A 24,346-nucleotide genomic window follows, 5' to 3' on the forward strand; every position below is an offset into this window, starting at 1 on the left:
GACATGGTGACCGGGACGGCGGCAGGAGTCTCAGCGATGTGAGTGAGTCGTTTAAAGTCTGGCTGGTGTGCCAAAATTTAAATGATTACCGTAAAATGTTCATGTCGAGTACATGCCAGGAAGCGAAACATACCGTCCACCATGGCAGCTGATATGCTGAGGACGGCATGAGGCTGTGGGCAGCCATGCCGACAGGTGACGCCTCCGGCAGGCAGGCGGACGGTCGGCCTGTCAGCCTGCGCCTGTTTCCGCGGGCCGTCGTGCTGAGCTGCCGTCTCCGGCAGGCAGGCGGTCTGGCCGGCCTGACGGTGGACGTGGCGCTGTTTCCGTTGGACACGGTCAAGACGCGCCTGCAGTCGGCGGAGGGTTTCCTGCGCTCTGGCGGCCTGCGCGGCCTGTACGCCGGCGTCGGCACCGCGGCCGCCGGCTCAGTGCCCACCGGTACGGCTGTGTCCCGTGCCGGGTCAACGACTACCGCCCGGCCGCAGTCATGTCCCCCTGTGCTGCTGCCGGCTCTTCGACGCGCGCAGTCGGCACGGTCATTGGCGTGGACACCGGAAGGATTGTGTCCGAGGAATCTTGCCGGCATTGGAAAGAGACCTGTTTCATCATTTAGGGTATGTGCTGATCGATGCCGCATGCTTGCTGCGGGTATGATTTGCACTTGTTTGCCAGTGCGGTGTGCGGCCTGCTCGCGTGCTGGCCGTCGCGTCGGTCGCTCTGTGACGTCACTGTCGCTGCACCACAGCTGCCCTCTTCTTCATCACGTATGACGGGCTGACACAGGCGGCGCAGAGCCGGCTACGGCACCGCTGGCAGCCGGCCGCGCAGGGAGCCGCTGCAGCGGCCGGCGAGGTGGTACGTACCGGGCCCGGCCTGTGGCAGACCCGCGGCACGACGCTGGTGGTGGTGCGGCTCTGTTGAGATGTCCGCAGTGCAGACCAGGTCGTATGGACTCGGCACTGTCTGTAGGGTCCGCTCAATAGTGGTAATAATGTTCACTAAGCGCTCAAAAATCCAGCTCCATCCATATTGCCAGCAACCTGCCAGTAAACCTGCGCAGCCGGTAATATCAGCTTCTTGTTGCGGACCAGGTGGCCTGTATTGTGCGGGTGCCGATCGAGGTGGTGAAGCAGCGCCGTCAGACACGACGGGAGATCTCTGCGCGTCACATCCTGACTAGGACGCTGGCCGAGGAGGGCGTCATCGGCCTGTACCGCGGCCTCTTCAGCACCATCGCCCGGGAGGTGCCCTTCTCCATACTGCAGGTGACGCCTGGTTTGCCCCCGCGGTGTCTTTTCATACGTGGTTGTTTTATAGGTCTGTTTTGATCATGGCTTACCTGGGCCAGACATACGACTGGTTTCCATGAGTGGGTCCCGGATCCCACCTGTTTCCTTGACGGGATCCGTTTCCAGGGATCTACCACCGGGATTCAGGCACGCATCTGACATGAACTTCCAATAGTCCCACACGCTGGCTTCCAAATTATTTCGTGGGCGTGTTATGGACGAACATTGCTGTTGAGGGCTTTGCAATTGTAAACACTAGCGCGTTCTCTCTCATTCCTTGACTGCACGATTTGTCATCGTTTCCTCGGGGCAGGCCCGCGTCTCCGCCCTGCGCTGCGTCACTAGGGCCGCTGTCAGCCGACCGCCGCCGCCGCTGCCAGCAGTCACGTGTACTTCAGTGTGGCGGCGGGAAGTGAGCCGTGACCGCGTCCTGACCGGGCTGGGCGTCGGGGACCCGATCTGACGTGACCCCGCTCCGCAGCTGCCGCTGTGGGAGGCCATGAAGGCCGGCTGGTGGGCGCGCCGCGGCCGGCCGGTCGAGCCTTGGCAGGCCGGCCTCTGCGGCGGAGTGGCCGGTGAGAGCGCCGCCGCTGTCCGCTCGGGCATTGCCACCAACGGGCTTCGAAGTCTGAGATATGATGTTAACGTTTGAACTTGTAGCTCGTTGTTGATACAGTGATGTATGGAGCTGCGCCCCTCGCTTATCATTCACGGCATATATATGGAGAACCCATACCATTCTCACGGCACCAACAGAGGCCATGCGCCTCGATGTGCCAGTTTCAGCGCTTTTTCCGATGGCACGTTGACAGCGCCCACCGGCGCTCACACTCCGTCGTCACCGGGCGTCACGGGGTGTCGCTGCGCGTGACGAGCGTGTAACGTAACGTAACATCCGCCGCTCGGGCAGGCGGCCTCTCGGCGGCTATCACCAACCCACTGGACGTGGCCAAGACGCGCATCATGCTGGCGGACCGGCACACCGAGATGGCGCACGGCGGCATCCTGACCGCTCTGCGGTGCATCCGACGTCAGGACGGCATCCGCGGGTGAGGCTACGGCCGGCGCCGGGGAATAAGGGGGGGGGGGGGGTAGCTCACTCGTCCTGCCTAATGGAACACGTGACTGCTTTTGCTCGCGCAAAAAAATCCGCCCACCTTCAGATGGGGCCATGCTACCTATTGCTATGACCACTGCGTATGGAAGTCCGGTGCTGCTTGTTGTTTGAGAACCGTTTTATACGTTAAACCCTAGGCCATGTAATAAGGTATGACCACCCAGGAATTTTTCCGGCATTTTCCTCCACCATTACAGTGACGTCACAAAGTCGCAGCCTAGCATCACCGCGCCACCCGCATTACCTTCGTGTCTGCTACACCGGTGCACCTACTAACAAATGCATCTGGTGCTCGCCGCAGGGCACTTTAAGAAGTACTGTAAGGAAAGATGCAAGGTGTTTTTGCCACGCTGATTGTATAACAGTGAACATAGGCTTAGGAACCAGGAGCCCATGTGCCATGACACTCCCATTTGCTGAGGATGCCAAACATTGAGTCTATGGCGATGCATCGAAGTTGGCCAGCGTACAGCTGCTTAAATGCAGGCTGGTGAACCTGCCCAAGGTCCAGCCACTGCCAAATGAGGAATTAAGCCGCACCAGAATCATGATCCGAACTGTCGCGCTGAACCTCAGCACTATACTTACATAGTGATGCGCCGGGTTGCACTGGTGTGCGACTGAGGCAGTTTGACACGACGGAGGTGGTTTGGTGCCTGGTGGGACATAGGACCTTGTGGACATTGCATATTGCGTCAACTATGCCACGAAGCCGCCGAAGGTCGTGACGCGTGGCGTTAACCAAGATCATATACGTCACGCGATCCAGCCAATTCATTGAACACACGTATGACTCACAATTCACCTTATTTTACTTAAATCATTCTTGCGTACAACACACACACACAATGTGCACACATTGTGCGAGGACACAAAGCAAGCAGGGAGAGGGGGCGGAGAACGCAATATATTTTCCAGCCTAAATCTAGAGTTATGCGACATGATAACCCGTCTGAAACAACCCAGGCGTTTATCCACGAAGGAACTGTCCATGCCTCCGACAGACACATGTAAGACAAAAAAGGCACAACGATGCTGACTTAAGCTCACTAACTTATGCTCACATAAACACAATGACGTTCACTTCGCGCTGTCTACCTGCTGTCGCACTTATTTGGCTGCGCGCCTGGCAGCAGCTCGTTCCGCCCCAGCCTGATTGAGCCATATGTGGCGCAAATTGATGTGCGTCGTTACCAGCCTCCGAGCGATCCGCTTGTCCAGCGTAGAACTTTCTCAGCAGGAGCTTTGTGAAGCGGTCGACGATACCAAGCCTCTGTTCATGCCTCGGCCCATAACTAGCTGGAATACGACTTCGAAAGCCTAGACAGCGCTCATCCAGGCCGGCGACGGTGTCATCAGACTACCCCGACCAATCGTGTGTAACCTGCTGTCTGGCACACATCTGGGGTCGAAAGTCCTATGCTTGTATCGAGGTGTTTGCGCTTGGCCGCCACGCAGCCGGTAACGAAGGCCAGCGTCTCGTGCTCGATGTTGACCTCGTCCACCTCGTCGCTGCAACGGGGGGAGGGGGGGGGGGGGGGGGCGGCATTCTCGTTTCTTATTCGCCTCCGCCGTGGAGCTTGTATTCGCTCGACTCGTTGACATTGCCGTCCTCGTCGACCTCGTTCATGACGGGCACGGGAGCCATTGCGGCTGCTTGCTGGCAGACAGCTTCCATGTCGTCACATGCGCTGCCGCCCCCACCACAGCTGGATCTTGGATCTGCGACACAACGAAACAGTCATTTCCACGTACCTGACAGGCGCATTAATCAGACCCTATCGCAAGTCAGCAGTTTTTTTTCTTATTGTGACAGCAAAACGTCTTGGACCCGGATATGCCCATTCTTTTATTATCGCATTCTTGTTTTTATACACAGCCACATTTCTTGTGGTACAGCGTGACATAATCCGAACGGGTAAGAGGGGACGGTCAACGGCCGACGAGTACTGCACCGCGTGCACCACTATGGTTTCTCCCACTCCCGGCCATAACCATGGATCTGTCTGGATGGCCCCGTTCCATTATCCTATTTCAGTGCATGGGCTGCCCCAGGGCGCTGGCGCTGCCATTACTGTTTTCTGACGCAAAAATACGCAATAACAACAGCACGGCCCTCGAGGCTCCATCCCCCCTCACTCCCCTCCCTTCGTCTCTGCCCGTGGGGTTCGAGGCCTATGGTTTAGACACAGTAGCAGTTTTCACCACGATATTACTGCATGTAATCCCGGACTTTGGTGACCAGGCAAATAGCTTTTATTTGAAATATCAGACACTACCATGAACATTAACACGAAGAGCCCGAAAGCGGTCAAGTAGTAACAAGTCTCGTATATAGCCGAGTGGACATCTACGGTACGCAGGTGAAAGAACTGTGCAAGGCACCAGGGCAAACTAATATCGGTAGCTCATTAATGCGCTAGATACTGTACCTATTAACGGTTGTGGGATTTGTTAGTCAGTTCACAGTGCACAGATGTAGTCAACTGGGCTGGGACTCGCTCGTGCAAACTTACCCTCCTCCCCCCGTCGCAAACCCTGGCTACGTCCCTGACCGTCGCCCCCGTTCGCCCGCGTAGCATGGATGGCTGTACCATTCGTGTAGTAGTCAGGCCCCACTTTGTAAACAAGATTATGGTCGGAAAACCTCGCTTGAGCCCCGTATTGTATTCTGCAGACTGCACAGAGCGGCATAGATTCTGCATGCATTAGTGATAGTGAATCGGGTTCAAAAATTTATGCATACAACAGACGGGAATTTTCCTGTTAAGCGCAGGCATACTCACTTCGGCGTGCCAGCTACGCCCAGTTGCATAGAAGGAACTGCACTTTTGGTCGGAGGCATGGTTCAACATTGGGCATGAGACTGGCCTTAACCAGATGGCCAGGATCATAGTCATGATCTCGAAGATGATCAGATCAGATTGCTGCATTCTATGCATTTATAGTGTTAGTCCAGGAGCAACGGTGCACTCATGTATTCAGGACAGTTGGATCGCTTTTTGGAAAGGTAAAAAATGTCTTGATTGTGCCGCTTCACATTCTTCCAAGAGGTCACTGCACAGGATGGCATCTTGCTGCCAAAAACTGCCTTTGATGCTCACTCTTGCCCCACGCTCACACACCACTTCAAATTTCTCCCATCCGCGACATAATGGCACGCACTAAGGCCTCATAACAATACGAACTTGATACCACACTGAACGATAATCACGATATTACATTTCATATATTGCATTGATGTTACACGGCCCTAACGATAGCAGACAAGGCGAACCACAGCATTTCTGCGTGACTACTGCTTTCCAAGCGACGCAGTCGACGTTGCCATGCAGCGCCGCCGCGCGAGCCATTGCGGCTTTGTGACGTCACCGCCTAACGTTAGCAAGCCGCCAGCTCGACCAGTTTCTCAAGCTGCGACGATGGCCCCCTGGTTAAACCTGTCGAAGACAGGATCTATTGATACGCAATAATGCGGTCAAATCGCTTCGTGATTTTACATCTGCACGACCGGGGCGAGCTAGTGTGAAGCTTCCCTCGTTGCATGCTTTCCTATAACATTTACTCTGAACAGTTTGCACGGGCAGCTTTGGGTTCGGAGTTCTTGCTAAGGAAAGCTTCCTGGGTTGGGTGAACCGCGGATCCAACCCCCAAGCTGTGCCGAACAATTTTGCTGTATGTGCTGTTCCAACACATAATGTTGCATCCTTCCTTCGCCAAGCAGCACTAGGGAGAACTACACGCGCCGCATAATGCTTCGGCACGGCCGCTCCAAGGCTGGATCGACCGCCGTTGACCAGTTGCCCTTTGACATTTCTGTTCGCTGGGCCACCGTGCCCGCTCTGGCATCCGTGCCTGCACCGATTTCGAACCGGTGCGGCACCTTTCTCTGAGACCGCGGAGGCGGCAGCAAGTGCACTGCTGTATTGCTTCTGAAGCCCGACCGAACCAGTTTATACCGGAGCGCATCTCCGGCTGTCAGCCGCCGTCCCTCCGCCCCGGTTCACAGCTGCAGCACGGCTCGCCCCATCCCTCCTCTCCCGCTGATGGTTTTTGCGGTGCCGGCCGGCAGGCTCTTCGCCGGCGTGGTGCCACGCGTGCTCTGGATCTCCATCGGCGGCACCGTGTTCTTCGGCTCGTACTCGATGGTGATGCACCTCATCAGCTGACGTCGCCACCGGCCCCGCTAGCCCGCCTTCTGCCCTCCGGTGCCGCTGGCCCCGCTAACCCTAGCCCGCCCTCGCCCTCCGGTGCCGCTGGTCCCGCTAGCCCGCCCCTGTCCTCCGACGCCGCTGGCCCCGCTAGCTCGCCCTCGCCCTCCGGTGCCGCTGGCCTCGCTAGCCCGCCCTTGTCCTCCGACGCCGCTGGTCCCGCTAGCCCGCGTTCTGCCCTCCGGTGCCGCTGGTCCCGCTAGCCCACCCTTGTCCTCCGACGCCGCTGGTCCCGCTAGCCTACCCTTGTCCTCCGACGCCGCTGGTCCCGCTAGCCCGCCCTTGTCCTCCGACGCCGCTGGTCCCGCTAGCCCGCGTTCTGCCCTCCGGTGCCGCTGGCCCCGCTAACCCTAGCCCGCCCTCGCCCTCCGGCGCCGCTGGTCCCGCTAGCCCGCCCCTGTCCTCCGACGCCGCTGGCCCCGCTAACCCGCCCTCTGGCGCCACCCCTCCCCCTCGGCGCGCGCAGCGGTCGCGTGCTGGGGCTGGAGGCGTGGTCGTCACGGTTTCTCAGACAGTGGGCGGATGGCTTGCGACCGTGGCGGCGCGGCACCGCCCTCAGCAGCTGTCTAGTCAGTGTGACCGTCAGCTGGCGGCTGAGTGAGCCGCCTAGTAACAAGGTGTTTGTGAGTGTGTGCATGGGTGGTCCTTGGCGGACGCATTTGTTTTACTGCGCGGACTGAACGAAAGACGAGTGTTGACGGTCGTTCCGATGTGATGATGATGCCTCCGTGAACTGCTCAATGGAAGACCAATAAAACGCAACGAAGGCTTGTCATTATATTTATATTAATTTACGAGTGATATTGGCATGTGGCGTAGTCAGCGTAGGCTCCCGCCGTCGGCCACGATTACACGTCTTATCGCTACAGGGCAGACCGGTCCGGAGGGGTCCGGGGCGCCGCCAGTCCCGGCCAGCGCTTCCCACACCCGTACACCTGTCCGGCGCGAGACCCCACGCGCCCCACCATCACGTAAGGCAATGGACGACACGCCCGGCACGCTCGCGTTATCCGTATAAAAAGAACACGCCACGCGGCCACCGCACAGGAACGCAGGCGACGTACTCAGAAGCCGCACAAGGAATGAGTATAGCTGTCCAAAACGGTGTTTTATTTTACTCGTGCGCCATATCTTCGCCCGGTTCGAACGCAACGCCCCTGTTAATTGTAACAGGCCATCAGCAGCGGCATGAGTCCGGCCGGCCGACCCTTCCCAAGGCACGCTTTAACAAAGATCATTCGGACCCTAAAAATAGAGCCGTCATTTCGCGGATGATAAAAATCTAAACATTACAAACATTATGACAGGGTGCCAACTATTTCTAAGACACAAATGATGTCTTAAAAGCGTTTTTATGAAGACGGGTTTGACGCATTCCGCACTGCCCACATCCAACCGCATTTCTAGACATAAGCTCTCAACACTGTTATCCGATACTAGCTTCACACTGTGAAGGGCAATGCCGCCGACAGCGTGGCCGGCCGGGCGAGTCCGCAGGACGGCGCACGACGGTGGCGCCGCGTGGTGGCCGCCGCGCCGACTACAGCCTGGTGACCTCCGACGATCCGCTAACCCGTTCCAGCCAACAGACACAGGCCCCAGGGACAGGCAGTGACAGCGAGAGGAGACAGGCAGGGAGAGAGAGAGAGAGAGAGAAAGAAGAGAGAGAGAGAGAAAAAAGAGAAAGACGAGTTAGTAGCTATCCACCGGAAGCATCGAAGGGCGCACAGCTGCCGAGAAAATCATACGATTTACTTCAGAAATCAAACCCAGTTCCACAGAGTGTACACTCACGGGGTAAACAAAGTGAAAGTTGGCTCGCGACTGCGCTCGATTCAGGAGGCCGGCGAGCCTGTGTTCCGTCCCGACCGACGATCATTTGAGCAATATGGCGGCGGCGCCCGCCGGGCCCCACGCGGCTGCCGGCCGTAAGTAGTACCACTAGAAAACCAAACACGTAGGTGGCGCGCGCGACGCCGGTCGGCGGGCAACCTACATCAGTCACTCTACGCCGGCCGACGCCGATTAGGCTAGGGGCTGGCGGGCACAGCGCCAGGTCAGAGCGGCTGCCAGACCCACTTAGGCTGCGGCATCTGCTGCGACGTGTCCATCATCTCGTCCTGCGCGGTGCCGACCGTCAGTGGCGACGGCTGCTGCTGGTAGGAGAACGGGCCGCGCACCGGCTTACGCGGCGAGCGCGAGCGGAACGACATGGGCCGGTTCATCTCCTCCAGAATTGAGGGCGCCACGTACGTGAACCCCTGCCAAGGACGGAAGGCTGGTCTCAGGCCACCCGCAGTCCGCCGCGCCCCAGCCGGACATAAGAGAGGACGGAGCGCTGTCATCGGCGGGCTGCTGCGGCGTCCACGGTGCGAACTACTAGGGACCAGCGGGTGCACGTTAATGACGGCGCTCACCCGAAGGCAATACGGCTCGATACAGCTCGGCGTTGCAACAACGCGCAGATCGCCACCAAGTATCCAACATCTGTGATGCTGGGCCACGTGGCGAAGCATGTGGGCGCGAGAACGCCCCCCCCCCCCCCCACACACACTTTTCAATGCAATTACGCAACCAGGAGCGAGGCCACGGCCAAAAACGTGCGCGCTTGCCACCTTTTGTTTGTCTTTTGTCAAAACGCTTGCGTTGCGTACTGTACGTACTGCTTGCGTACTGCCTGCGTACGTGCTGCTTGCAATTGCATACTGTACGTACAACTTGCAAACAATACGTACTGCTTGCATTGCGAAGCTACGCATCGAAGAAAGTACACGAGGCCTATTTCGTAACACGCAGATGTAGGGAAGTGGCCATCAAGCGTAAAGGGTGATTTACAAAAGGAAACGGCGACAAAGGCCACGCATACCTCCGCTACTGCCAGTACCGGCACACCGTACCGTTCACTACGTGCACGAGATGGAAACGTGACAACGAGATGAATCCCAACCATCCGGTCAACCACCTAATTATCACAATCCAGGTATCCCCCGTCTCGCGGCGTCTGACTCACCTCGAACACGAGATTGGCGCTCTCGGAGAGGTGCGAGTCGTCCGGAGAGTCGACCGGCGGCTGGTTTGTAAACCGCTGGTCGAACTGCGAGGTATCTTCCTCGCTCGTCTGTGGAGAGCGCAGGGCCGCGTCAGCCGCCTGGCCTTCCCCAGGGGGAGGGGGGGGGGGGGGGAGCTCGGCGTCACGCTGCCGCCAATCGCCACACAACGCCCGCGATTCACCGCCAGTGACGGCCGCAGCGGCGTGCTCAGGAGCAATAGCGCTCCCCGTCGAGGGTCTCAACTAACACAAGTACCGAGCACAGGCCCTCTGAGCTTTCACAGGCCCTCTGAGCCCGTCTTGATTACAACACGCGACGGACGGTTGTTCCCCTTACAGTCGAGGAGAGGCCAAGTGCGTCACATTTGGAGCGGCCGCGGCACGGCCAGACTCTCACCAGGCTGGGCTTGAAGGGCGGCTCAAGCTGGCGCGCCGCCACGTCCGCCCAGCTGGTGTTCTTGAAGAACAGGTGAGACTTGATCGGGTCGGCGTCCTCGGGTCCGCTGCCAAGGCGCTGCTTCTCCTGCCGCTGAGGAGCAGCAGGCACAGCGTCACGCTCGCACAGCGCTCACTGGGGCCACCCGATGGCCGTGCTGCGGTGCTCCACAACCCGACACCATTGATAAGGCGTCACGGAAGTTAGCGAGTTCGAAGTTTGCGTAAGGAAAGGTGCTCCGCAAACGAATCTGAGCCAAACGTCCGGGGGCTGAACCAAACAAGAAAGATGATCGGCCGATGCATGGCAAATAGTGAAATGCGCGCTTGAATTTTTTCAGTTCCACGCCAGCGAAAACCCAAAACATCTAACTTTTTATATATAGTCGACTGGACACGATCGTGAACTCAAAGCCCATGACCCTCTCGGTCGTCTGTTCGCGGCTTCTCGTGGTATGCTTGTCGTTTTCGGTGTTCCAATACAGGGCATGTCCCAATTTCATAGTTTTTCGATGTTTCGATCAATTTGATGATCATCGTCTATACTGAATATCCAACGATAAAGATGCCGTCACATACAGCACATATATACAAGTTTTGTTCTCCTCCAATGTCTGCGAAACACACGTTTGAGACATTATCAAAAACAAAATTTGTATGTAGTATGAGGCAATCCCACGCTTACTTCTGTCAGACTGAAACTCTATCCCGTTTTCTAATCACACGAATTCTAAACACTATTGGCACTGGAAATTTGTGCTACAGGGAGGGGGGGGGGGAGGCTATCTTGCTGGTCGCATATCGTTCAGTGGTAGCTGCGTGAGCTGTTTGTTTTCCATGTTGCTGTTGGGCTGTTGGGCGCCACGTCTGATATACAATGTTTCAAGTGTGGTGACGCGTTCATGGTCTGCGGTGCGCGCTAGTAATGCAGCGTTCATGTCGCACGTCTTTCGGTTGGGTGTGGTGTTGTGGTGTTGGCGCAGATGTGTTTTGGGTACCCGCCCCGTAACGCCATAGTCAGACACCGAGCGAGACTGCGTAGTCAGACCTAGGTTTGCGGGTCTTACGGCCTCCGGCTGTACGCTGGAAACAGGTAACTACATTGGCCTGCCTTAAGTTATCTCTAGCTTATTTCAGGTTATTTGTCATTACCAGCGGAGATGTTCTCATATTTTGGGAACATAATACAATGCTTATGTTTTTGACACCAAAAACTGTGTCACCTGTCGGCAGATTTATCAAGAGCTTGATTTAGTCAAAAGACCAGAACTGCCGTCAGCAGTCACGCGACTGGATGTGGAACAAACAACATGATATATGGTGTTCATTGTAACGTATGCGAATGCGTATGTTATATCGGGAGACGGCGGAGCACATTCTATCCGTTGGGCAAACCGTGTATCAACCGTCACGACAGAAAGCGCATCGGTAGTCCATCTCGCATCCACGCACTTTAGCTCACTGTGCCACACGATAAACGATGCAAAATTTGTTCGCTTGGAAAAACTGCGTGGGGCAAATATGTGGTATGTGTGAGCGTCAGAGCGAGAATGTGGACTGATTTCTGCGAACATCAAACTTTCAAGAGACTAACGTAAAACATCTAGTGCAAAAACTTTGTCAAAAGGGAGTTCTTGGCGGAGGCTGTACCAAAACCAATGGCATATGTCGATTACCATCTTCACGATACGAAGCGGAAAAAATACTATTTGTCCCTTGATACAAGTTCGAACGTAACTGAAACATCTCACTGCAGATGGAATGAAGCATCTGGAGATATCCCTCTGTTGCCGTGATCTATACGATTTCAACAAAATATCACATATTTATGCCGAAAGACAGCAATCAACCAGTCTCACTAACACACAGGCACGGTGTACCGAGATGTACCTCCATCTTTAGCCCAGACCAAACTACTCCCATCGGGTCGCAACCATTTACACCGCGCGCCGGTACAAAAGGCCGGACATGCAGAGCAACCGCAGGCCTCGCTACTCGGGCCGGCACGGTCCAGCGTCCACCGGCCCCGTACGGTCCAGCATCCACCGGCCATCAACGGCTCCCCAGACTGTGACCCGGCGCGGTCCAGCATCCACCGGCCATCAACGGCTCCCCAGACTGTGACCCGGCGCGGTCCAGCATCCACCGGCCCCGTACGGTCCAGCATCCACCGGCCATCAACGGCTCCCCAGACTGTAACCCGGCGCGGTCCAGCATCCACCGGCCATCAACGGCTCCCCAGACTGTGACCCGGCACGGTCCAGCGTCCACCGGCCCCGTACGGTCCAGCATCCACCGGCCATCAACGGCTCCCCAGACTGTGACCCGGCGCGGTCCAGTATCCACCGGCCACCAACGGCTCCCCAGACTGTGACCCGGCGCGGTCCAGCATCCACCGGCCATCAACGGCTCCTCAGACCAGCCTAGCGTACCTTGAGCAGCTTGCGGACTAGGTCGCGCGCATCGGCCGTCAGGTAGGGCGGCAAGCTGAGTTTGCCCTTCAGGATCTTCTCAATTGTCTTCTTGCGGTTCTCGGCGGTGAAGGGCGGGGCGCCGGTCAACATGTCGTACATGAGCGCGCCCAGCGACCACCAGTCGACCGCCTTGGCGTGGCCCGTACGCGTCAGAATCTCGGGTGCCCTGCGCAGCGGACATCAAGGTCAGGACAGACGCCACAGTGGCCGACACGGTACACAAGGTCGGGCTGCGCGCGGTCCGACATATGTCAGCGCGCGGAGATACCTGGACAGGCTTCGGCGCCAGCACAGCTGTACACCCATAAACACACGCAATAATGCGGAAATAAATTATGGCGTGACTGTGTGATGCTGCGTAGCTTAGGTTGAAAAATGCGGGCCAAGGTCAATTTGCCTGACTTGAGGACGGACGCGTCTATGAGTGCGGCACAATTGTCCTTTCAGCCAAAAGTGATACGGTGTGAATGTCCCGATGTACTCACGAGCCCGCGGACCAGCGAAGAACGGACTAGACGCTACTGGTGCGTGCAAATACGGCGATGGGAAAACAGTGCGGGTCATGGCCATTTCGAACCATCTATGAAAACGCACAGCTCCCCATACTTGCCGCTGATGCGCTTGCGTTTCGAGATCTTATCTCATCGTCGGAGAAGACTGAATGACACAAGAAATAAGTTTTGAGCTTTAACGAATAACAAATTGTGTACTACTTTTGGAAAACATCTTTCGGTACGGAGAACACAAATGAAGCATGGCTAATTGAAGTAAGACAGAATCCTATGCCCACTGTGATATACAAAAAATACACTCATAATGGGAACACTTCAAAGACACAATGAGAACACTATTGCCACAATCACATCAATAGTGCTCACCGCCCACCACCTAATAGTTCAAGAGTTGTACCATGATTTGTTTGTCTGTTTAGGGTTGGAGAGAGTTGGTTAATGACTATACTTTCCCAAATTGGAGGGCGTCTTCTGTCATTGCACGTCCGTAAAATGTCGGTGTTGTCTGTCAGTTGTTGTCGTGTCAATGTCCTGTCATGTTCGTGTCGCATGTGGTCCAAAGGTGCCCCGTCACGTAAGTGCATTGTCAGGCGTCGTGAGAGAGTCGTTGTGGTCACACCAACGTAGTGTAAGGAACGAAGTTTGCAGCCTTCGACGTTGCATTTGAATTGACACACTACATCGGTGCATTTTAGTTTGACGGGTTTGTCTGAGCTGTTTCTCATAGGAAAGTTAGATACTTTCCTATTACGATAATAAATGACAATGCTTATTTTGTGGTCGTTTTTGCCTTTTACATGTGGGGATAATTTCCCGTAGAGCTTTTTCGTCTTGTTTGTGGGCAGATATCATTTGATTTTGATATTACAGTTTGACGGTTGGTTGAATGTCTTGTCTTGGTTTGCTGTCAAGGTGTCTTACTGTCGTACTTCGTTTTCAACGTCATAAGTTGAAAAACCGTTGTTCACCAATATCTGCCTGGCTCTTATCAATTCTGAATGCAGTCCTGTCTTATCGCAGCAGTGCTTAAATGCACGTCTAATAAACGGCCTTATGACGCTAATTTTGTAGTGTCGAGGACACTCACTGTCAGCATTTAAGCACCGTCCGTTGCTAGTCTGTTTTCGGTATACAGTCGTTTTGAATCGCTGTCCTTGTCCGTCATCAGTCACGTCAAGAAAGGGCATTATGTTTCGCACACTTAGTTCTTTTGTGAACTTTAAGCCAGAATGCTCTTCAAATGTGTTTTTGAGACGTTCTAGATTGGTCAATGTCCCCTAACTTCCACAAAGATAGCGACATTTTACGGACCGTGTTTTTATACTCGCCGTGAGCGTCCTCAACGCTACAAAGCTAGCTTTTTCGTCTCGTTGCCCACAACAAGACGAAAAAGCTCTACGCGAAATCATCTCTCGACGTGTAAAAGGAAAAAAACGACCACAAAGTAGACATTATCATTTGATGTAATCACAAAATCTCGCACATTCTTATGCGAAAACAGCCCATACAAATCTGACAACCTGAAATGCACCAATGTAGTGTATCACTTTACATGCAACATCGAGGGCTGCAACATTCGTTCCATGCACCACACTGGTGTGACCACGCTACTCTCCCGACGCCTGGCAATGCACTTACGTGACGAGGCACCTCTGGACCTCTGCGACGCGAACACGACATGACATTGATACGACAGCAACTGACAGACAACAATGACATTTTACGGACGCGCAATAACAGAAAACGCCTTCCAATTTGGGGAAGTATATTCATTAACACACCCTCTACAGCCCTAAACAAACCAATTCTAGTACAACTCTTGAACTATTAGGTGGTGGGCGGCGAACATTATTGATGTGATTGCGGCAATAGTGTTCTAAGCGTGTCTTTGAAGTGTTCTCATCATGAGTGTATTTTATGTTTCAAAGTGAAAGCAGGATTCTGTCTTTCTTCAATTCGCCATATTTCATTTGTGTTCACCGTACCAAAAGATGTTTTCCAATAGTAGTGCACAATTTTTTACCATTTACAACTCAAAACTTATTTCTTGTCATTCAGTCTTCTCCGACGATGATATAGGATCTCGAAAGGTTAAAATGTAAAGAGCGACGAATACATGAGCAATTAGTATATATATATATATATATATATATATATATATATATATATATATATAGGAATGAGCCTACATAGGCTACAGCCCACCGTTCGGGGACATACTTTTTTCTTTGAGGCTTATGGTCATCAAAGTGCCAAGCGGTATTACGCAGTTACCGCGCCAAACAGAAGTTTCAAAAACACTTCGATTGGCCAAATGTCACACCACCGGCCCCGGTACACCCGTAGTTTGCAGACTGGGATCTGGCCACTTCGATGCTTTCCAGCACCCCAGGTGGCTGCCAAGTACGGGCTCCCCAGCGCAAAGCCGTCGACGGAAGCACGGCTGAGGAGCAGCCGGTGAGCGGGGCGGAGCCGAACGCGGCCACCAGCTGCAGCCCGGCTCCACGGACCAAAGAGATGCGGCCCCGGCGGTCCGGCCGAGAGACAGAGGCCCAAGTCCCAACAACACCGACCGATGTCCGGGCGACACCGGCCGATGTCCTGACGACTCCGACCGATGTCCCGACTACACCGACCGATGTCCTGACGACACCGGCCGATGCCCGGGCAACACCTGCCGATATCCTGACGACTCCGACCGATGTCCTGACGACACCGACCGATGCCCTGGCGACACCGACCGATGTCCTCACGACACCTACCGATATCCTGACGACACCGACCGATGTCCTGACGACACCGGCCGATGTTCTGACGACACCTGCCGATATCCTGACGACACCGACAGATGTCCTGACGACACCGACCGATGTCCTGACGACACCTGCCGATGTCCTGACGACACCGACAAATGTCCTGACGACACCGACCGATGTCCTGACGACACCGGCCGATGTCCTGACGACACCGACCGATGTCCTGACGACACTGGCCGATGTCCTGACGACACCGACCGATGTCCTGACGACACCGACCGATGTCCTGACGACACCGACCGATGTCCTGACGACACTGGCCGATGTCCTGACGACACCGACCGATGTCCTGACGACACCGACCGATGTCCTGACGACACCGGCCGGCCGACGCCTGCCCAGTTGACTCACATGTACTCGATGGTACCGCAGAACGTGTGCGTGACCAGGCCGTCCTGGATGCTCTCCTTGCATAGGCCGAAGTCAGTCAGCTTAACGTGGCCAGTGGAGTCGAGCAGAATGTTCTCAGGCTTGAGGTCTCTGAAACAGAGCAGCAGCAGCTCATCGCCCACGCGCCAGCTGTCCAGCCAGACGGCAAGCACTAAGAGCGCCAACACACACTGACTTCCGTCACCGACACGGAGGGCGGACGGCAGACAGCAACCGCCTGACAACTGCAATCTTGTTATGCAGCGCATGTCACAACATTTCGAGGTACGGACGTAACTGGAACGCTCCAGCCTTGTAGCACAATTCGTCCATCGGAACGTACTAAGCAATCAGTTGCCTGCAAACTCAGGCGCAAGAAAAGGACAGTCAATATACATCAGCGGTTTATCTATTCTCTGAAACTCTTGTTACAACCCGCTCCTATGCCTGAAAATGAGGTCTACAACATGAGTCGCATCACAGCCACTGTGAGCTTTTGGCGATGTAGCTGACGTGCATGTTTAACCGTCACTCACACGTTAATAGGCTTTCAGTACCAATAGTGCAGTGCACTTCAAATGATTCCATAGAAAATCGTCGCCTTGACAGCCTGTGGGAGATTTGAGGACACTCAACTGCACATGGCAACTCTCGCCTGGTGGCAATTACTTTTCCTCCTGCGGTGGCGAGGGGGCTGGTAAGCATATGCGTCGGAACCATCACGTTAAAGGGGAGGGGCTTTGGAGAGGGCTCGAGCCCCCACCCGTTAACGATGGGGAAATTTAGCGCTAGGCTTATGCCAGTGCACGAAAGGAGAGGACTCTGAGCCCCTGTCAAAACTTCTGGACAACTTGTGAAACAATGTGGGAATGTGTATGTGTAAAGCTTTCCTAAAAGCTGGAATTATAAAAATGATGACTCCTGGTCATCCCTAAAAGTGTTGATGGACAGTCAAGTCACCACCTCCTGTTGATCCGAGGAATAGCACACTTGCGTTCGCGAACTGATCGCGAGCAGCTGGCCGACCGGTGGCCAAGTCGCAAACCAACACAAACGAACAGCAGTCCGTCAAACGTTTGCAAACTACCAGCCAGTACCCCGCTTCGAACATCAGTATTAAGGCAACATGTCTGCTTGATGACTGGGTGCGGATCATCATGTCCTCGTGTTCACCAAACTATCACCCAGCACCCCGCCTCAAACATCAGTATTAAGGCAACATGTCTGCTTGATGACTGGGTGCGGATCATCATGTCCTGGTGTTTACCACGCTCCGCCACTTGGGTCTGGGAGCCGTTTCGTTCCGCTGTGTTCATATCTGGACTGGGATGGAGTACGGGACCCTTCGTCCAGCAAAGACCATTACGGGGCCACGGAATGAATGAGGAGACTAGGTTAAGACTAGGAGAAATGGTACGTGACAATGGGAGCAGTGATGGATAAGGCTAGGGGGAGTGGTGGGTAGGAGGAGTGACGGACAAGACTGGGAGCAGTGGTGGGTAAGAACACGGCCACCTGGGTCTTCCAGCAACGAGACTGACCCAGAACAGAGACCCTTGTTTAATGTATATGTGAGCGCTTGGGTGGGACTCTGGCCTATGCGGCAATGACACCAGCTCCCGGCTGCCGGGGTCCCTGTAGTGCAGTGGCTAAGCTGTGTCTGAGAAGGTGGAGATAGGGGTGTGACTTCCCACAGTGCTCACCCTTAGTACCGGGGTGACGCGCAGGCGACGCTGTGCAGCCTCAGCAGTTCAGTGCGTCGTAAAGCTCCAATGAGAACAACCACAACTGCGCAGATCGCAAAACACTGCGGATGTTTTCCCAGACAAGTCTGTTCGGAGACCAAAACACTACCTTCACGCCGATAGCTAACGCCGACCATTGTTTATCGGCAAGCAGGGGATGGCGGAAGTGCGCTGCTATTGAGTGGCTCGCCGATGGAAACATGCCATTAATTCACTACCACAATAATTACACTAGTGCACTAGTACTCTGACCACTGGCGCCGGTTAGACACGGCATGCCTAAAAGGCATTTCTCCAGGAGAAAAGGTTAGCATGGAAATGGTCAACACCTCGCCTGTCGTGAGGTAATCCCCCCACGGAAAACACTTATACGGCCAAGACCTTTCCATGTTCGAGAGACATTCGCCCAATGGAAAACCACGATCAAGACCTACAGTCACCATCCGAGTCGCTACCGCGACATCCAGCTGTGTGCGTGGAGTGCCGGCGGCCCGACTGACGGCGGCGGCCGAACGTCCCCGGCGCCGTCCGCAGGCCGTCGCCGGAGCACGATGCGGGCATGACTGGGGCGTTTGGATACGCCCGGGGCATCTAGCGCCCGTAACGGCAGTTAAACAGTGATATATTTTAACGAGCAAGGGGGAACAAAGCTAAAACCTCCCGCTTCCAAGAAATGAAAGCAGTGGGTTGGGCTTCAACGCTGAAGAGCAGTTTCCCACAATGCCGCAAGAATTTAAACACGGAAGTTGTCACCCAAACCAAAGCAATCACTCTCCCATAAAATATGCAAAGCAGTAAGGCACGTGGCAAACAGACATGAAATGGCATGCCAAGTGGAAAAAAAGAAAATGGCATGACAAACCAAATCACTCTCTCATAAAATGTGTGCAGCAGTGACACACGTGGTAACCAGGCATCGGTATACTACATCTAGGGCAATGGGTGCTGTCCCCACGCACAGCGCGCAGCCACGTGTCGCGCCAGCGTGGCCGCTGCCGTGCGGCCGGCGGCTCCAGCCGTGCGCCCGCGGCCGGGCGCGCCGTTCCCAGAAGCCGCGCCGCAAGGGGCGATTATGGTTGCAGCTCTGGCCGAGTTCAGCCAGGCCTCGTCGTCCCCGGAGTCATCTCCGGCGCGGCGGCGGCGGCGCGCCACTCACCGTCGGCGGAGCCTGAGCGGCGGCCCGGCCCGGCCCGACCCGGCCTGGCCAGGCCAGCCGCGCCCGGAGCCGCCGCAAGCCGGCCAGTCGGCTGGCTCATCCTCCAGCGCCCGACGACACGAACTGTAGATATTCGCGATGTAGCAATTCAATTGAAGAGTTGACTAAAATTCGAGGTCGTTGTTGTGCAGCGCGAAACAGGAGGGACTCACAGACCAGGAGGGACTCACAGACCAGGAGAGACTCACAGATCAGAAGGGACTCACAGATCGTAATTTTGCGTTCAAACCGTACTGGGCAGTCCTCTCAGTTCAAACTTCATTTGAGTTCCATAGACGAATACAAACCCTCCAAATCAGATCAAACCGGGCCTCATTGGTAACGTTCTCTAGGATGTTTTCTTTCAGGCTGCATTTATACCGGCGTCTGTGTGTTCTGCTGTAACAGGCGAGGCCCCAGCTGAGATACCTATGAGGCGTCGGCCGACGCCCTTCCGATGCGCGACGAGATAACCGGCCAGGGCAATCATTCCGGCGCGTCCCGCCGTAGGGACGGCGGCGCTCATCCAGAGGCGTCGGCCATCAACAACAATCGGATGCTAGCAGGATGCTGGCGACGGCGCGCCGAGAACGACACCGCCGCCCACGCCCACGGACATGGGCGCCAGACGGCCACGTGCCCGCCAGGTGTCGGCCAGCCCGGGCGGGCGACGCACACGCCATCAGAGTTCGCGCGAGCACCGTCCGGCGTCGCCACCGTCGTGCGCGCCGGCCGCCGGCAGGCGCAACAGGCGGTTCGATAGCGCTGACGTCAGTCGCCCGTCCCACCTGCGTCGGCCGGCGCCCGTTTCACGGGCATCGATCGGCACCGGGCGGAGGTCGGTGCAAGCGAGCGCGCGCGCGCAGCCGGCCGACGGCCGACGGTCGATCGAGGGCGGCACACCGGCCGCCGCCAGCCCGCAGGCACGGCGCCGCCGCCGCCGCCGCCGCCGCCCGCTAAATCCCGCAATACGGTGCGCTGCCGCCGGGCCGCCGGGCGCCGCGACGCCATGACGTGCTGACGCCAGGCTGCGCGCGTGTGACGCTCGCTGCGGCCGCCGCCATGGGCCCCGACGACGCCGGTCACGAGCAGAAGACGCGCCTGATCGGCGCCGTCAAGAAGGAGGTCAAACAGCTGATGGAGGAGGCCGTGACGCGTAAGTTCATCCATGAGGACTCGGCGTCGATCACGGCACTGTGCGCGTCCGTGGACGTGTGCCTGTCGCACGGGCTGCGGCGCCGCGCGCTCGGCCTCTTCAAGACCAACTCGACGACAGCGCTGCTGCACAAGATCGGCCGCAGCTGCGAGGCGGCGGCGCTCATCTCGCGGCGCCTCCAACAGATGGAGAGCGCCGAGCCGGGCCGGCGCAGCTCCAGCAGCGGCGATTCAAGCTCCAAGATCAACACCAGGCCGCCGGCGCTTCTCAAGCGCACGGCCAGCCAGACGACCACGCGCTACCTCTGGCTGCGACAGGCGCTCTTCGAGAAACAGCTGGCCAACATTATCAACTTCCTGGTGCAGAACAGCAACCAGTACTACGAGCGCGACGCGCTCATCGCCGACCCCGACTTTGGCACGATATTGGGCTCGCTGCTGGTCGGACCGTGCGCGCTCGAGTACACGCGCATGAAGACGCTCGATCACTTCTGGTCGGACCCGCCGGCCGACGAGCTGGTGCAGCGGGCGCGCATCTCCACGGCGCCGTACAGCACGCCCAGCACGCCGCCCAGCAGCCGGCGGCCGGGCCTACACTTCAGCAACAGCCGCGCCCGTCCGCTCAGCGTCGACGGCCTGAACGTGTGCGCGCGCGACTATGTCGAGTCGCTACACCAGAACAACAAGGCGACGCTGCTGTACGGCAAGAATAACGTGCTGGTGCAGCCGCCGCAGCAGACCGAGCCGCTGCCCGGCTACCTGTCGCTGCACCAGCTGCCTGACAGCCTCATCATCAAGTGGACGCCCAACCAGCTGATGAACGGCTGCCATCATGAGTCGGACAGTCCCAGCGAGAAGAGCACGTTCTGGGAGCACGCGCTGCAGGTGCGCGTCGACGAGATCGTCTACCTGCACTGTCACCAGCAGGCGGACACGGGCGGCACGGTGGTGCTGGTGGCACATGACGGCGTGCAGCACCCGCCGGTGCTGTTCCCGCGCGGCGGCCACCTGCTAGCGTTCCTCTCCTGCCTGGAGACGGGCCTGCTGCCGCACGGCCAGCTGGACCCGCCGCTCTGGTCGCAGCGCGGCCGTGGCAAGGTGTTCCCGCGGCTTCGGCGGCGCGGCCGCGGCCGGCTCACCGACAGCCCGCCAGCCATCAGCGAGGACGAGGCCGAGGCGGCCGACTACGTGTTCCGCGTCCTCTACTCGCAGCGGCCGCCGGCCGGCGTCAACAGCCAGGAGCTCATGTACCCCAACCACAGCCGCTCGGGACCGCTCTCGTGGCGCGGCAGCAAGACCAAGCTCTCGTCATCCACCATGTCCACGTCGTCAACATCGTCGGCCAAGAGCCTCTCCATCTCAGAGACGGATACGCCGGCGGCCAACGACGTGTTCCCGGAGCGGCGCGGCGAGGAGCCGGAGCCACCGTCGGCGGCGAAAACCACCGACGGCCAGGTGTCGCCTAGCATCCAGCTGGTGTGCGACACGATGCGCCGCCAGATCCTGACGCGCGCCTTCTACGGCTGGATGGCGCACTGTCGCCACCTGCGCACTGTGCGCACGCACCTGGCCGGCCTCGTCAGCCCCAACATGGTGTCGGCGCGCCGGCCGACCGACGCGTCGGCCGGCCTCACGGGCGCGCTCTGGGACGCCTGGGGCGCAGACGGCTCGTGGCATCAGCCGGACGAAATCTTCCGGCACGTCTACTACGGCGGCGTGGATCCGAGCCGCCGCCGACACATCTGGCCTTTCCTGCTCGGTCACTACGCGTTCGACTCGACGCCGGCGGCGCGCGCCGAGCAGGATGCGGCGCTGCGCCGGAGTTACGAGAACACCATGTCCGAGTGGCTGGCCGTGGAGGCGATCGTGCGACAGCGCGACCGCGAGCTGGCGGCCACCAACATGGCGCGCTGCTCGCAGAACAGTGTGGCCGCCGAGCCGCCGCTGGACAAGCCCGACCAAGAGCTGGAGACCGACCAGGAAGGCACACAGGAGCCGGAAGCCGACCAGGAGGGCACGCAGGAGCCGGAGACCGACCAGGAGGGAGGACAGGAGCTGGAGGCCGACCTGGAGGACCCACCGGAGTCAGAGCCCCACCAGGCGGGCGACCAGGAGTGGGAGCCGGAGTCCGAGCAGGACAGTAGCCGGCAGAGGGAGCCGAACGGACTGCGCCGCGGCTCGTCGTCGGACGCCGAGCCGCTGCCACCGTCCATCACCGAGCCGGAGGCGCCGCCGCCGGACGCCGATGGCGAGCGGCTGCGCGTGGACGAGGCCGCCGAGCCGGGCGCCGGCTCCAACTGCACGTCGCCGGTCAGCAGCAACGGCGGCGTCTACGCCAACGAGCTGCTGGAGAACTTCGGTCTGAATCTGCACCGCATCGAGAAGGACGTGCAGCGCTGCGACCGCAACTACTGGTTCTTCACGGCTGACAACCTGGAGAAGCTGCGCAACATCATGTGCACGTACGTGTGGGAGCGGCTTGACACCGGCTACATGCAGGGTATGTGTGACCTGGTGGCGCCGCTGCTGGTGGTGCTGGAGGACGAGCCCCTGGCCTACAGCTGCTTCTGCCAGCTGATGCAGCGCATGAGCGCCAACTTCCCGCAGGGAGGCGCCATGGACCAGCACCTAGCCAACATGCGGTCACTCATCCAGGTGATGGACAGTGAAATGTTCGAGCTGATGCACCAGAACGGCGACTACACGCATTTCTACTTTTGCTATCGCTGGTTCCTGCTCGACTTCAAACGCGAGCTGGTGTACGACGATGTATTCGCGGCGTGGGAAACCATCTGGGCGGCCGGCCACCTCGTCTCTCCGCACTTTGTGCTCTTCATCGCGCTAGCGCTGGTCGAATACTACCGGGACATTATCCTCGACAACAACATGGACTTCACCGACATCATCAAGTTCTTCAACGAGATGGCCGAGCGGCACGACGCCAAAGCCGTGCTCGGGATGGCCCGTGATCTGGTCACGCAGCTGCAGACGCTCATCGAGAACAAGTAAGCACGCTCGGTCGCGCCCGACCGACCGGTGCCCGGGTGAGGGCGGCGCCCGCTCGGGTCGCCCATATCAGCCGCAGCAGGGAGCGGTCGTGCCCTGTCCGCCCCGCCCACGCCAGCTGTTCGTCCGGCGGCAGGGAGGCGCCCGCTGCCGTCCGATCCGCTCGCTGGTGACCCACTAGTGACGACTGTACACGCCACTGACACGACACGGCCGAGACGACCGACTGCGCGATGGACTTATCCCGCTTTTGTTGCCGAGGTGCGCGGTTGCGGCACGCACGTGACGCCAGCCATCCGCGCGAGCTCGGCGTTTGGGGCAGACCGCGGGCGAACACCACATTTACTCTGTCAGTGGCAGTGAATGCTGGGCGAGTTGAGTGGCCTCAGCCGTCTATGTGCGTGGCGCTACGGTGCCACCGGTACTGGCGAACCGATTGAGTGGCAGGTTTTTTACCCTAATTATTCTTACAAACTCGCATCTTTCCGAACTTTTATATGCACTCCCTCATGACTGACTATTCTGGCCTGCCTTCCGGCGCGCAGGTCACTGACTTGTTGCATCGTGTCGCTACGGGAATGGCTCTGCGGGCAGGTCGTGTCAGTGTTGGTCGTAGCGCGCGCGCTGTGCCGAAGGTTTGTTACGTCGCCCTGTGATGCTGTCCAGAGAGCCACCCTCGGCCGCGGCGTCCCGCTTCCGGCGCGCCGATACTTACTCTGCCCAGCTTCGCGCGGGATGGATGTGACCAGAGTGTTGCTGTCCCGTCACGTGGTGTACCTTAGGCGGCCCGAGAATGGCGCCGCTGAATAAACAACCGAGAGACTTATAAAGCACCCAGAGATTTAGACGCGTTCGGTCGGCCGCAGCCGAGATGACGACTGGAACACGCCGGTACGCCGCAGCCAGGCGGGGGTCGCGTGCCGCCTCCGACTGGGCGGCCGGCGAGCAACGCCACACCGGCCACGCCCTC

The 24,346-nt window shown here is 57.6% G+C and overlaps 3 protein-coding genes across 4 annotated transcripts in view; 2 read left to right on the top strand and 1 right to left on the bottom strand.

The window, feature by feature from the left end:
* Nucleotides 1–284: 284 nt before the first annotated feature.
* On the top strand, nt 285–7,011 carry LOC119110260 (S-adenosylmethionine mitochondrial carrier protein; the record flags this gene model as incomplete). Of its 2 annotated transcripts, XM_037234022.1 has the most annotated exon segments (6): nt 285–441; nt 749–858; nt 1,095–1,268; nt 1,774–1,867; nt 2,203–2,341; nt 6,482–7,011. In XM_037234022.1, coding segments are annotated over 6 exon segments (771 nt in total), but the record flags the coding sequence as incomplete, so codon positions are not given.
* Nucleotides 7,012–7,384: 373 nt separating this feature from the next.
* LOC119110259 (ribosomal protein S6 kinase beta-1) overlaps nt 7,385–24,346 on the bottom strand; it is a 33,072-nt gene continuing 16,110 nt past the window's right edge. Inside the window, exons 4-9 of the mRNA XM_037234020.1 lie at nt 16,258–16,386; nt 12,537–12,744; nt 10,067–10,198; nt 9,631–9,738; nt 8,700–8,881; nt 7,385–8,188 (exon numbers count right to left, since the gene is read on the bottom strand). Coding sequence (XP_037089915.1) covers nt 8,161–8,188; nt 8,700–8,881; nt 9,631–9,738; nt 10,067–10,198; nt 12,537–12,744; nt 16,258–16,386 — 787 coding nt within the window. The 3' untranslated portion in view covers nt 7,385–8,160. The remainder of the gene's footprint in view (nt 8,189–8,699; nt 8,882–9,630; nt 9,739–10,066; nt 10,199–12,536; nt 12,745–16,257; nt 16,387–24,346) is intronic.
* On the top strand, nt 20,212–24,275 carry LOC119110258 (small G protein signaling modulator 1). The gene has a single exon (XM_037234018.1). It carries the CDS (start codon nt 20,278–20,280, stop codon nt 23,377–23,379), a length of 3,102 nt encoding a protein of 1,033 aa, XP_037089913.1. The 5' UTR covers nt 20,212–20,277; the 3' UTR covers nt 23,380–24,275.

The sequence above is a fragment of the Pollicipes pollicipes genome, unplaced genomic scaffold (genome assembly GCF_011947565.3).
Source record: "Pollicipes pollicipes isolate AB1234 unplaced genomic scaffold, Ppol_2.1 Scaffold_7231;HRSCAF=8579_pilon_pilon_pilon, whole genome shotgun sequence".
Classification (NCBI taxonomy): Eukaryota; Metazoa; Arthropoda; class Thecostraca; order Pollicipedomorpha; family Pollicipedidae; genus Pollicipes; species Pollicipes pollicipes.

What these genes read in the sequence shown, in the direction of transcription:
- LOC119110258 (XM_037234018.1), top strand. Translation starts at nt 20,278, where the DNA reads ATGGGCCCCGACGACGCCGGTCACGAGCAGAAGACGCGCCTGATCGGC.